Here is a 14,264-nt window from a genome sequence, read left to right as displayed (position 1 = left end):
CCGACCTTTCTGTAGTAGTAAATAACAGCTAATTTGAGAATTTGACACATGTAAAGTTTGAAACAGGTCGGTAGTCAAGCTCAAAATCAATACCCCCTCACCAGCCACCACCATTGCTATCAGTCCTAAAAAGCTTAAAGCTGAACAACTTAGTTAAAAACAGTGTATGGTGGATGCATACTTCTCAAAGATCTTCATTGATTCCAGGGTATCCAATTTAGGAGCCAAAAATAAGCAATGGGATAAACAACTTTTTTGTGGGCACATTACATATCACTTTATTTCAGCTCCAAGGGGAGGATCATGGCAATGCCAGGATCTTAGCAGTTGCAGTCCAAATCTCAAATTGATGATCACTCCACCATCAATTTAAGAAGTGTATCTGTTCACATGGCATTTCTAGGAACTTTGTTTATCAGTGTATTTTTCTGAAAGGAGCTTTGCTTAGCTAAATGGGTAGAATCGGATATCTCAAAACTGTGGCTAACAGACAAAACTTTCATGTACTATTTATGATTTCTAATTCTAGAAAGGAAAGTGCTGGCATGCTTTAGTTTCGTGTAAGGCACAAAGACACTAATTCCTACAATAAAGATAAACATATGAATAAAGTCGTAATTAAAAGGGTAAATAAAGATAAGGATTTGAAAAAATGGGGGATTCTCTGGTAGGTAGGGCTAGAGCCTTAATTGAGTAGTGCCATACTGCCCTTTTACATGGGCAAGGTAAAGAAGAAAGAAGTGGGCTTTAGGTTTTCAGGACAATTAATGACTTTCACAAACCCTATAGGGGAGAGGGAAAGCAGCTTTTGCTTTATGCTTTATTTCTTAATTCTTAGACATGTCCAAAAGGATAGGTGAGGGAAGAAGTGACCCAGAGAATCTTTCTTGACTTCCTGCGCTTTAATCTAATCATATGATATATAATATATAGATTGATGTTTTTATGGATTGAGACATATATTTGCTTAAGTATATTACAAAAGGGTGTGCATATTTGCTTCAAAAAGTGTTGTGAACTATTGAAAAAAAGAAAAAAAGTGTTGTGAACATGGCAGAGTTCACACTTTTTCGGGTGCATGTTTTTCAAAGTTTCGAATTTAAAAAATGAAAAGAAAAAACGACATTGTTTTGCTCAAAAGATCTGTGCCTTACAACTGGAAAAGTTTCCTTCTTGTATTTTTCCATATTCCAGATTTCTTTTTCACTTTGCTGGGTGTTGGCTTATCAGCAATGTGCATTTCAAGAAAGGGACAATGAAGCTCGGATTTTGCTCAACTGGGGTTAAAGGTGTATTTGTACCATTCCCCCCCCCCCTTGTTATGTACTATGGCTATCCTAAGTGCATATAAAATCAAAATGAAAACAACAATAGAGTTTCACAATTCTTGCACCCTTTTTCTTGGTGGAAACAACTGTCGTATTTTGGCAAGTGAGCCATCAATTACATAAAGTATATCATTTTCATGGGGTTTAATTGATAAATTCATGGTAACCTATGCTATGATTATGATGGCCATTCACATCACGAAACATGACGACCTGCATTATTGGGTATTAATAGTTAACATCAACAGCAAAAACAAAGATAAATCAGCACAAGTTTCAACAGTAATGAGTACGGTCATTGAAAGGAATGCGGGTTGAGAAAACTGACTCACTCACGCCACTGCCATTTTAGAGTTGGGGATGGCTAAAGTAATAGGCAAGGAAGCAAACAAAGACAAGCAAACCATATGGATTGGAGTTTATGAAACCCTGGAAAGAAGCAGAGTAAACTTTGGTCCCAGAAAGGAAAGCCGAGAGTCAAAGCTAGAACCACCAATCAGGGCCAGAGGGGGGCCACTAGCCAATCAACTTTATCTGCTCCGACTCATCGCATGTAAAGGAGCATATTACTTCACCTTTTTTTTTTCTTCTTTTTCCCCTCAATCAAACAACGAATAAATCAGTTTCCTGTTCCCAGCTTTTGCACCACTGTTTATTATTAGTTTCCTTTTGTAAATATTAAGTCAAAGATTCAAAATTATGAAGATTAGCAACGTGCCACCGGCCAAAGTGAATCAACTTTGACGCAACGAAGGTGTCGTGAAACAAGACGTGAAAGGGATTTGCAACTAGGCCCATTTGAGGGGGTAGTTCCTTTACTTGGGAAACTGCAACACAACAAAGTATTCATAAGGTCCAAGGGCCATAATGTAGGCTTGGTAAATATATTTATTTGTATATAAATTAAGCCATGTTGGGAAGTTCGAGCAGCTTGCTAGGGTGTTGTAGCAGTTACGGAGAACCATAATCTCAATGCTGGTCAACCAAGCAACCGGGATAATAAATCATTAATAAAAAAATGGAACAATTACCATCCAAGTGTCAAAAAATTTAACAAATACATGCCTTGGTACCAGTTTTTTGCCTTGGAAACTCAATTCCTAATTAATGCTTTTGAAACTACAATTTCTATATTAGCTTCTACCACATGGAGCTCTATGATAAAATTAAAAACAATGATGGCTAAATAAAGCAATTTCTGTTTTATAATTGTGGGTCGCAGTTTAGCATGAGATTTTGCTTCAAAAATGAAGAATAAGAGGCAAATTGTGAATATTGGGCCTATGGGTTGGGTATGGGTCCATCGCTCAATCTACATGACCTCACAAAAAAAATCACGTCAGGGTGCTTAAAGAGAGATATTTTGAAAGATAAAGATAGCCAGATCCAAGGATTTCATGATTTCAATGAATGAATGAATGATATTCTAAGCAAGCTTGCATTAGCAAAAAGAAATAAAAATAAAAAAACACACGTGTTACTGTCGCATGAAAGTTTCCATGGAAAACTCGCGCTTCCGTTCACGTGGCAGACCAGACTTCCCCGCTTCCATATTCAGTACTCTCTCCAAACCTTAATCAGTCTTCACTGATCTCTCGTCTCTTCCCTATCCAATCCCCATAGATTATTATTGCTGTTGCTTAACACAGAGGAATACGGAAGACTCACTCACTTCGAGCTGTTTTTTTTTCTGCCCTCTTTTTTTTTTTTAATATTGGAATCCTTATTTAACTTCTGGTCTGGGGTTAGGATCAAGTATCTCATCCATTCCATGTTTGGTCTTTTCGTTACCCAAAGGAAAAGAGAATAATAAGATAAGGATAGAAATATAGGAAAGCAAAGATGCTACACTCATCTTTTATATCCAAATCAAATGGTACCAAGTTTCCTTCCTTCGCTTCCGCAAATGCAACCCTTTCTTCCTTCCGAGCTTCTTCTCATTTTCAAATGGGGTATGCTCCTTTTTTTTAAATGCATACCTTGGTGTTTTCTGATATATATTATTTCTCAGGTCTTGGGGTTTTACAGGAAAAAAGTTAATATGAATGGGTTCAAATTTTATATTCTGTTAAGCTCTTGTAATTAAAAAAATGGTGAAAAAGTTTCGATCGGGTCTCAATTGGGAGAATTTCATATTATTATTTCAGTAAATTATTAAGGGTAGCTAGTGAAAATGGTGTATATTGAAATGGGATGTCTTGTTTTGCGTTTTTTAAGCAGTTAGTTTGGGTAATTTATTGACCTATGATAGTGATACTTTAGATTGAAGTGGAGTAGAATTGCACTCAGTAGCAGCAGCGGGCAACGACTTTCAAGTAAGGCATGTCTATGCTTCTAATGATGCCATAAAAATTTCCAATTTGACTAAAAAAAAGAGGGGCAATGTGATTGAGTGTTTGGGCATATTGCAAGGCAAGGAGCCGTGTCAAGCATAGGACAGCAAACGTCTACGGGCGTCAGGCAAGAGAACGTGTACTTGAGGTATCTTAATCTCCTGAATTTGTTTCTCTTTCATTGAATTTGTTCTGCAATATTGAAATGTGGGAGTTATAAGGGACTAGGGAGGTAAATGAAGTTGACCTTACTCTTCTGTTTCTCTTACTCACATTTAAGATGTAAACTTGCATGGATAGTGCATGATGTGTGGCCAAATGTCATCTTGATAGTAAATTGCAAAAATCCTTACTTGCTCCATGCAACTGCTTTTTATTAGTAGCTTAGCCAAAAAAAGGCCCTGCTATTATTAGTACTCTGTCTTTTATTATGCTCACTTCTTTTGCATTTTTTTTCTAAGTTTGCTTGTTTTGCAAATATGATACTGGTCCTGACTAAGAAGCAATGTATGTATACTAACACTATTTATTGATCTAAACCATTATTTATTCACTCTCTGCAATTTCAGGAAGAGGCCCCTGAAATGGCAGAAGCCACACCATCCTTTAAAATTTTTCCAGGTCAGGCATTTCCATTAGGTGCATCAGAAGTTGATAATGGGATCAATTTTGCCATTTTTTCACAGCATGCGACTGCAGTTACACTTTGCCTATCACTTCCCCAGAGGTAACAATACTGCCTCTTTTTCCTTTATACATTATATTATCTGTGTACTTATTCTTCTGGGATAAGTTAACCTGATTCGTTGTTTTCATTTTGTCTGTTTTTAATTAAATTACTTTGTGAGCTTATGTAAACTTATTATCCTCTAGCATGGACTTCATGTTATTTTATTCTTTTTTATCATACATGTAAAATTGATTTCTCATGACTGGCTTTTTTTTTCTCCTAAATAGGGAAGATATATGAAAAAATATGTTCAGATATTTCTTTGTTCACGAAAAAATGTGTATAAAAGTTTGCTCTTCCTTTATATTTGTAGTGTTTGTCAATATTGTTGATGATGAGTAATTCATTGTTGTTGTGGTAATGTATATCAGGGGAGAACTTGACATGCTGGCTGGTGGAATGATCGAATTTTCTTTGGACCCTAATCTCAACAAAACTGGAGATATTTGGCACATATGCATTGAGGTAGTATTTCTAACAAGATTCTTGAAATAATTTCTTTGTTTCTGAATTAGAATCAACTTCTCTTATTTCATTGTCTTTAATATGCATACTTGAACAGTGGAAGCAACTCTTTAATTTTCTTGCCATGATGTAGTCTGAGTTCTGGTTGCACCAAAATGACTCTCCAAATGTAGGATTTGCCTCGGAGCAATGTCCTCTATGGTTATCGCATTGATGGTCCCAAAGATTCGGACAAGGGGCATCGGTTTGACAGCAACAATGTTCTTATAGATCCTTATGCAAAGCTAGTAGAAGGTCGTCGAAATTTTGGAGATGCAAAGCATAAATTATCAAAATTTCTTGGAACATATGATTTTGATAGCTTGCCTTTTGACTGGGGAGAAGACTACAAGCTCCCAAATATCCCCGAGGTATGGGCAAGAAAGTTTGTTTTTGTGGCCCACAGCCAATTCTCCTATTGGGTAGATCAGTCACTCGTTTGTTTGTTGTTTCTTTCTTTCTCACGTTTTGCAACTTTTGTTTGATGCATATCTGAAGTAAGTTTATCTTTTATATCTTGTATATGGATCCCATGTCACTTATGCCACATATTAAGTTCTCCTCAAGTTCTATTTTTTTGTTTAGAATCAAAGTCATTGAGTTTGTGGTTCATCTCATCTGTGAATATTTCTGCAGCTCAATTTTTATGACACTTTCCACTTGATTGCAGAGAGAACTTGTCGTATATGAAATGAATGTTCGTGCATTTACAGCTGACGAATCTAGTTGCTTGGATCAAGATATACGGGGCACTTATGCTGGTCTGATAGAGAAGGTATTTATTTATTGCATTATGCTCCATCACATTTTAAGAAATTGCTATTTGGATAATGTATTAGTTACAAGATTTAATAGTGCTTTCAGTTTGCATTTTAACATAATTAAGCCATGGTGATGTGTGGATTCAATCTTAACTCTGTGACTGATAACTGACAGTTGAGCATATGACATAGATACTTATCATTGACACAAACACAGGTTTTGGTTTAAGACATGGGCATTAGGGTTAGGGCATCCTGAAAGGATGGATTTGCAATGCTTGTAACATCAGTTGTTCTCTTCCTTGAATGAAGAGAAACTTTTTTATGCAAACTAATTAAGTTGTCCCTATTAATCTTAGCAAGATAATATATGCACTACGAAGCATGAGAATGGTTGGGGAGAATGAAGCCATAGTATTATGTTGTTATCTCTAGAGAACTGCCATGTGCTCCATATGACAATCAACATGCTAAAGGAAATTTTGTTAGAGTAACTTCTTTCATTCTGCATGGATGTCTTATTCCAGAGAGTTGATTACATATTTGTGTCTGTAGAGAAATGATTGGACTCTTTTCAAATATTTATCTGACAGTTTTTTTGTTGAATTTTCTTTAAAGATCCCACACCTTCTAGAACTTGGAATCAATGCAGTGGAGTTGCTTCCTGTCTTTGAGTTTGACGAGTTTGAGTTTCAAAGGCGCCCCAATCCCAGAGATCACATGGTAACTAGAATATTCAATAAGCACGCACACTTTTTTTGGGTCTCAAAACATATTTAATGTTACTAACTTCACTGCTCTTTTCACAGTTGCTCAGTTTGTTATCAATTTATACGTTGGTATATATTTTGCACTGAACTTGAAAGTTTAGGTTCTATTTATAGTTTGAAGTAGTTGATCCCACCTTGTGGATAGTGTTCATAGGGTTCCAACTACTTAATGAAATGCCAAACCCATTAATAACATGTTACAACAGTTTGTGATTATCTGGATTAATTTTCTTGGACCAAGGTCTTATAGTGTGCTCTTTTGTCACACCTGCTCTGTTACAGTGACCCTATTTAAAAATAAATTAAATAATTTGTATATGTTAATTGTAGTGAAATTTTAATAACACTGAGAATCCTGTTTGTTTTATTTTTTAATTTAAGATCAATACATGGGGTTACTCGACGATAAATTTCTTTGCTCCTATGAGTCGTTATGGTAGTGGTGGTGGAGGAGCTGTTAGTGCTTCTCGGGAGTTCAAAGAAATGGTTAAAGCCTTGCATGGGGCTGGAATTGAGGTAACTGTCTTTTATCACTATGGTTAGTAGACTACATAATGTACAATTGGTGATAATTTCCTTCTTGTTGTTCCATTGCAAGTATGAAATATGCTTATTGTTGTGTTTCTTGACTTTTTATTTTCATGCAGGTGATTTTGGATGTTGTTTATAATCACACTAATGAAGCTGATGATAAGCATCCTTATACCACTTCATTTCGTGGCATAGATAACAAGGTGGTTTTTCTTTTTTCTCTTTTCCCCCATAACTGTAGTAAGGCATTTCAGCATTAGAAATCATGTTCCTTATTGATGCAACATATTTCCCTCACAGGTGTTGTATCCTACTAATTCATTTGCAGGTTTATTACATGGTGGACTTAAACAACAAAGGTCAACTGCTAAACTTCTCTGGCTGTGGTAATCCGAGTTTCCTACTTGGCTTTTTTTGCGGTTTTCCTGAGGAATCTGTTCCATTATTCTTTTTCTAGATGTAGAACAGTTGACTCACAAATTTCTTCCCTAAAAAAGCTATTCCCTTGCAGATGTGTAAAAGTAACTCATTGCTAGTCTCTTGTTAGAATATCAAGACTGCTTTTGAGATTGTTTTGTTTTCTAACTTACTTCTCAGAATCTTATATCTTCTCTTTCCAGGTCTACATAGCTATTGATATGATCTCTGCATGCTTTGATAATTATAAAGATAATTCCCATCTTAAGTCACTCGAATTTAGAAAGAAACTACCATAATTTTGTCTGATTAAGAATTTAGCATCTTTCTTCAACTTTCAACCTCTTATATTTCTGTTTCTCATCTGTTATTGTGATGCTACTGAAGTCAAGATCTTGCTGTTTGCATAAGTTTGGTGCAGAGTATGACCCGAGGCATGTCTTTTGAATTTGTCTTCTCTGTGATAAAGATGTAAAATATTTCAACATTTGGATCACTTTATTCATCTTTCATAAATATAGTGGTTTAGCTCAGGCATTAGTTTTACATCTAGCTTCTTTTTCTGGTGTTTACACTCTCATGAATCAATTGCTGGGCAGTTAAGAATTCGTCTAAAACAATTATTTCAGAGAGTGCAAAACAGGATGAATTTGGGATCTATATTATTTTTTACGAAGATTTATAATTTCCTCTATCTAATATAAAGATTTTTGAGATGCAAACTTGGTGTTCTTCAGGGAATACATTCAACTGCAATCATCCTGTTGTCATGGAGCTCATACTTGACAGCTTAAGACACTGGTATGGATACGAATCCTATAGGAACTCGTGCCTTTTTCTGCTAATAATATAGATATTTCTTTTTAGTTAAAGCAATTTGAAACCTTTTTTTTTTTGGTTTTAACATCCTGTCCTGAATTGTTTTCTTTCCTTCCTTATTTCCCTTTTTTTTTGTGTTTGCTGGGTTGTTCGTTAAATTGTAAGTCCTGTTTTATTATTGTTTCATGTACAAATAATTTGAGATGTAGTGCTGTTGTGGTTTTCCTTTTGATGGGAATTACTACTAACTCAAGAAAGTTTAAATGGGCTTTAGCATACACACTTAGTTCTGCAGTTGGATAATTTTCAACTCAAGAAGGAAAAACAGAATTGGCTTAACTTAATTATGATACGCTTTTAATCAGTTGGATAATCTGTATTTAAGTCAGTCAACATACTTAATTACACCTGGAGAATAATCAATAATGTTCAACATTTTATTTTTCTTACCTTTTATGCGTGTGTATTATCTTTGAACCAACAAAATTCAGTCTTTCAAGAGTTTCTTACTGGACACCAGAAAACCCTAGCATATGGTGAAACCAACAATTTTTTATTGGCTGACATGTTTCCTATTCTTTGCTATTACCAAATGTAGGGTTGTTGAATATCACATAGATGGATTTCGGTTTGACCTTGCCAGTGTTCTTTGTCGAGGCACAGATGGTTCTCCTCTTGGTGCTCCTCCACTTATCAGGGTAGGTGGCTTAAATGCCTTTTCACTATAAATTGCTACACGCTGCATATCTGCTTTATTCAAAGTACAGTGGTTTAAAGTCCCTTTTGATCTAACATGGTACGATAACAGGGCAACATACTATTATGGTTTAACAGCCAGATCTACTGAGGATATTTTTTGTTAGGTTTATTCTCCTATTCTAAAAGATTATAATGAAAGCATTGCTAAAGTTTTTGCTCTCAATTCTTTTATTCTTAAGAGTTTTGCCTTTTCCTTTTTTTCTTTTTGTTGGGGTGGGGGGGGGGGACTGTCAAGTTGCTGTTTCCTTTTGTGAGTTGTCGACTCATTCTTTATGAACCAGGCTATTGCGAAAGATGCTACCTTATCAAGGTGCAAAATTATTGCTGAACCTTGGGATTGTGGAGGGCTCTATCTTGTTGGCAGTTTTCCTAACTGGGACAGGTAGTTTGCTTAAAAAAACATTTGATCTTCATTTTGTTTGTTTAAGGAACTAGAGCATTTAGAGCACGTAAGACCAGCTCTAGCTGAAATTACTTCTTCACTATTTCATTTTCAAATAATACTTTTAACTTGTAAGTGCAGTCATTGTTACTAACCTCCCTAGTTGGCAGTAAATCTAGTTATAGAAACCTCGAGGGAGGAGTATTTTCTTTTGATTTTTGAACTTTGAGAAAGATACATGCAATTTTGGCATTTTCCCTACTTTTCTATGTAAGATTTCTTTTTTTTTGCCATTGTATATGTCAGCGAGGATAGCATCACTTAGTTTTCTTTGGATACAAAAAGATTTTTATGGCTTGCCTGCAGTTCTTGGTTTTCTTTTCTGGAGTCTGCACTTATTATCTCCTAGTTGCATGATTGTGTGATTAATCATAGGTTTCCACCTCTAGCTTTCTACTTCAAATAGTTCTTTTTTTCTTCCTGGAAAATTTCACTTCTAAGAGCACAGTGCACCTTTCCTCTATGACTTTCAATTTCTGTTTTGCAGGTGGGCTGAGTGGAATGGGAAGTACCGTGATGATCTAAGAAGATTTATAAAGGTAGCACCATATGGAACAAATATTTTGTTACATGAACATACAAGTAATTCACATTGATTCGGATTTAACTTCAGAGTGAACACAGAGTCAATGGGAAACTAAGAGAACATTGACCCATTGGTTGTGATTGAAAAAGATCTTTTACTCTTACCTAATGGATTGACTGGTTGGCTATGCATAAAAGGATTCTAGCCGTATTAAGTTTACCTTGATGACATTGCAAGACCAGTGCAGTCTGAGGCATGCTAAAGGTGCAAGGATGAGCATAATCCTGAGGTGCAAGGTGCAAACCAAGGATTCACATGTATGAACTGTGAAGCAAAGCATGAACTAAGGAAACATAGATCACTCTATTAAACTTTAAGCATTAACTCTCCTCAATTGCCTAGTATTCAACAAATCCCAAATGCTATTAAATGGCACTGTAGGCTCCTGCTGTTCCATCTCTGATGAGAGGTTATGCATAGACCATTCAACCTTTTCATTTTAAAGATACATAATTTGCCTTTTTTGTCGGTTGAATGTAACAATAGAAACTGTAAATTTTAAGAAAAGATAAGCAAACTTAACTGAGTTAGGTTTTTTGCTCCATTTGCCTCTGAATAAAGGTACCTCGCCTTGGGGGTTGGGGTTTGGTGGTGGTAGTGATGGTTGGAGTGGGGCACTTGCTAGATTGTCTTGCATCTTAGCACTTGGGGTTTCTTCTTGGCTACACTGCACTGGAAGGTGCTTGATGCTTCAGAATCCCTAGTTCATCATCAAAGAAATTTTAACATAAGCATTATATAAGAATTTATGTAGTATTTAACTTTTATGAACTGCTTGAGATTGTATGTTGGGTTTTCCAGTTTTGTATTTTATTAAACAAGTAGGAATGTATTGAGTTCAATTTTTTGATACTCTAAACCATTATTTTACATGATGCTGAAATTATTTTCAGGCCTTGATGGGTTCTTCAAATTATCCTTTCTTATTTATGATATGATGATCTCTGTTTGGTATCTAATTATGAACTTTCCTTAATTTAGGGCGATCCTGGTATGAAAGGAGCATTTGCAACTCGTGTCTCTGGATCTGCTGACCTGTACCGGGTAAGTGTTATTTGTGCAGTGATATTAGTACTTGTAAATTAGCACTCTAAATACTAAAATCAAGGAAAATCATAGCTGTCTAACTAGCATCTGCGCTTTTTATGCCCCAATTCTCTTGTTTAAATATTATTAACTACTAAGCTTGGAGAGTATAGATGAAAATTTAGAAATGCTAAACAGAATCCCAGCCACATTTTCGGTCCAAAATTTCAAATTATGAAGCGGTTGTTGCATGGTTTGGTTTTGGTCTGCGTATCATTCCTAGACATTAATGTGGGACAAAAAGAAGGCACTTGAAGCATTTAATTGTTTAAGATGTTATTAAATTGCTTTTTGTTATAATTTATGCGTTATGTTGTAATTGATCATATTTGGAATTTGTATTTATTTTAGGAGTATTTTCCGTGCTCTTAGTTGTAAATTTGACTTAATACAGTCACCTTTAACTTCTTCCATTTTAATGGTTGTAAAACATATTTTTTTTCTCATTCTACAGAAAAATAAACGCAAGCCGTACCATAGTGTTAATTTTGTCATTGCACATGATGGCTTCACCCTCCGTGATCTTGTTTCATACAATTCTAAGGTATATGATGTCCGGTGCATCCATTAAAGTAATTCCTTTGTGTGTGGGAGGGGTGGGGGGTGGGGGGTATGAAGTATTTGCACTTACTGCTTGTTTTGACAGCACAATGAAGCCAATGGAGAAGGTGGAAATGATGGAAGCAATGACAACTTTAGTTGGAATTGCGGGTTTGAAGGTATGTAAAAAAATGTTTTTTCCCCCTTCGAAATTGTTTTTATATTCTTTCTCTAAGCATGCATAATGATAGTTTTGGACTACCTTAGTGGCTTTAGCTTGTTTCCTTTCATTTCTTTGCATGGTTTGAGTCTCCAGTTAAGTGAATATGTTCAATTGTATCATTTTATTAAAATTTGTTCCATCTGAACTCCTTTTTCCTGTATTTCTTTGATAGGAGAAACTGACAATGTTGATATTATTGCCCTGCGTTTCCGGCAAATGAAAAACTTCCATTTGGCATTGATGGTATCACGGGTAGAGATATTAGACACTAATTTTGCACGTCATATGCTTCATGGAGTGAGGTCTCGAGATGTCCTGGAACTGTCCCCTTTGATACCCCCAACTATCTGTTTAAACAGTGTCTATTTTGTGTATCCATAAGCTCTGTTGATTTTTGCTCTTAGATTTCTATTATTTGCTTTATACTGCGATTGAACTTGTAGAAACTATAATCATTGAGTGCATCATTATTAGGGAGTTCCTATGATGCTAATGGGAGATGAATATGGGCATACACGATACGGGAATAACAACAGTTACGGGCATGATACTGCTCTTAATAATTTCCAGTGGCAACAGGTTAAAATTTATCATTTTTTAAATAACTTTGATCTATATAGTACTTGCTTGATGGTATTATTTATGTTGAAACAGTTGAATGCAAGGAAGAGTGACCACTTCAGGTTTTTCTCTGAGGTGATACACTATCGGCAAAAGCATCGAGTATTTTCCCATGAGAATTTTCTCGACAGAGTATTTTTCTTTACACTTGTCTTGGTGAAACTACGTTGTGCTTTGACATCCTCTGAAGCTCAATGGGTGCTTTATGTGTGCAGAGTGATGTGACTTGGCATGAGGATAACTGGGACAACCCAGACAGCAAATTCCTCGCATTTACGTAAGAAATTTACATGTCTCTTAATAGGTTGTTGATGTTCCCTAGTCATTTGTAATTTAAGTAATGTGTTGACATTACTCACCACGTTCCTTGTATATCCACATTTGGCTTCATCGACAGATTATGTTGTTCAGAAACTACAATTTTGTTTGCTTTATCATGCGCTTTATCCGTCCCATGACTGTAAATATTCTTGGGGGCTCCGATGTGCCTTTATGTGTGTGCATGATTGATTTCTTTTCTTGCAGGCTTCATGACAAAGGTGGTGGAGAAATCTATCTGGCATTCAATGCTCATGACTTTTTCGTTAAAGTTTCTATACCCCCAGCGCCACCAAAGAGGCGTTGGTTCCGTGTGGTTAGTCTCAAACTACCTGATTCTGTTCACTTGGCACTTTTTAGTGATCTATGATTCCACCAATGCACTTTCATAGGAAATGAAGATTTTATTAGCATTATTAATTGCAATTTTCCATATTATAAAAGCTACAAAGCCTGTTTGGGAATAAGCATGTTTTGATTGTTAATATAGAAACAGTGTTGTGTTGTTGATAGCTTGAACTGAGATTAGGAATGGATATTGAAACTGCAGGTGGACACCAATCTTGCGTCGCCGGATGATTTTGTGGGTGAAGGAGTCCCTGGAATTGGCAGCACCTATAATGTGGCTCCATACTCTTCCATTCTTCTTGAAGCTAAATAATTATGAGCTGACCTGAACGCCTTGGACTTTGGATTAGAAGACGATCAGATTTGTTATACTATTTGCAAAGCTTTGTTAAATCTTCTTAAAAGTTGAAACATCTTAGCAAATGTGAAAACTAATATAATTAAGCGATAAATAGTTCGTTTTCATATTTACATCTTGACATTTTATTTGATTAATTAGAATGCGTTGTAATGATTAAAATTGTAAGGTAATATTATTATGCTTCAAAAATTTATATTATTGTAATATTTTACAATAATAAATGTATCCAAAAAATATTAAAATATTAAATAATTAATAATTAATAATGAAATTCAATTTTCTTTTTTGCTTTTTTAACTATTGCTTCAACATTAATGCATCTATTTTGTAGTAGTTATTTTATAGCCGCAAGTTTTTGTTTTATATTATTAAAATATCAGTAACTTAAAATATCAAGCTTATGAATGATTTTTATCTTGGTGATTTTACGGAGTAAGGAAAACTACACATGAAGATTCAATTGAAGCATTTTCAACTTGATGCTCATCCAAACGCGGGGTTGTAAAAAGCTTCTATAGTTGTTGGTTGTGTCAAGTGCTAGTTAAGACAAATAAGTAAGTATTTATCCTCTTTTTAATAGAATTATTCGTCTTGTGCTAACTCTTTTCGTGTCTACTGCAACAAATGGAACGAGCATTTTCAACCATGAAAATTGTGAAGACAAGGCTTCGCAATAGAATGGAGATGATTTTCTTTCAACTTACTTTGTGGCATACATCGAAAAAGAGATAGCTCAAGAATTTTCAATAGATTCTATCATTGATGAGCTCGATTTTATAAAAAAGTG

At 35.3% G+C, this 14,264-nt stretch overlaps 1 protein-coding gene across 6 annotated transcripts; it reads left to right on the top strand.

Annotated features, from left to right (window-relative positions):
• The first annotated feature begins 2,723 nt into the window (after nucleotides 1-2,723).
• LOC107905084 (isoamylase 3, chloroplastic) lies at nucleotides 2,724-13,583 on the top strand. Of its 6 annotated transcripts, none has more exons than XM_041094267.1 (24): nucleotides 2,724-3,280; nucleotides 3,591-3,648; nucleotides 3,741-3,809; nucleotides 4,231-4,388; nucleotides 4,763-4,856; nucleotides 5,030-5,266; nucleotides 5,566-5,670; nucleotides 6,275-6,379; nucleotides 6,808-6,942; nucleotides 7,074-7,160; nucleotides 7,286-7,343; nucleotides 8,112-8,175; nucleotides 8,792-8,891; nucleotides 9,234-9,334; nucleotides 9,882-9,933; nucleotides 10,962-11,024; nucleotides 11,521-11,610; nucleotides 11,713-11,785; nucleotides 12,002-12,072; nucleotides 12,304-12,408; nucleotides 12,484-12,582; nucleotides 12,666-12,727; nucleotides 12,976-13,084; nucleotides 13,319-13,583. In XM_041094267.1, exons 1-24 carry the CDS (start codon nucleotides 3,171-3,173, stop codon nucleotides 13,427-13,429), a joined length of 2,316 nt encoding a protein of 771 aa, XP_040950201.1. In that variant the 5' UTR covers nucleotides 2,724-3,170; the 3' UTR covers nucleotides 13,430-13,583. The 6 variants fall into 6 exon arrangements, 5 of the variants coding, with proteins under 5 accessions (XP_040950201.1, XP_016687145.2, XP_016687144.2 ...); XM_016831656.2 differs by having other exon boundaries at nucleotides 12,002-12,081; XM_016831655.2 differs by having other exon boundaries at nucleotides 12,002-12,126.
• The last annotated feature ends 681 nt before the right edge of the window (nucleotides 13,584-14,264 follow it).

The sequence above is a fragment of the Gossypium hirsutum genome, chromosome D05 (genome assembly GCF_007990345.1).
Source record: "Gossypium hirsutum isolate 1008001.06 chromosome D05, Gossypium_hirsutum_v2.1, whole genome shotgun sequence".
NCBI lineage: Eukaryota > Viridiplantae > Streptophyta > Magnoliopsida > Malvales > Malvaceae > Gossypium > Gossypium hirsutum.
This window is presented reverse-complemented; position numbering and strand designations above follow the sequence as displayed.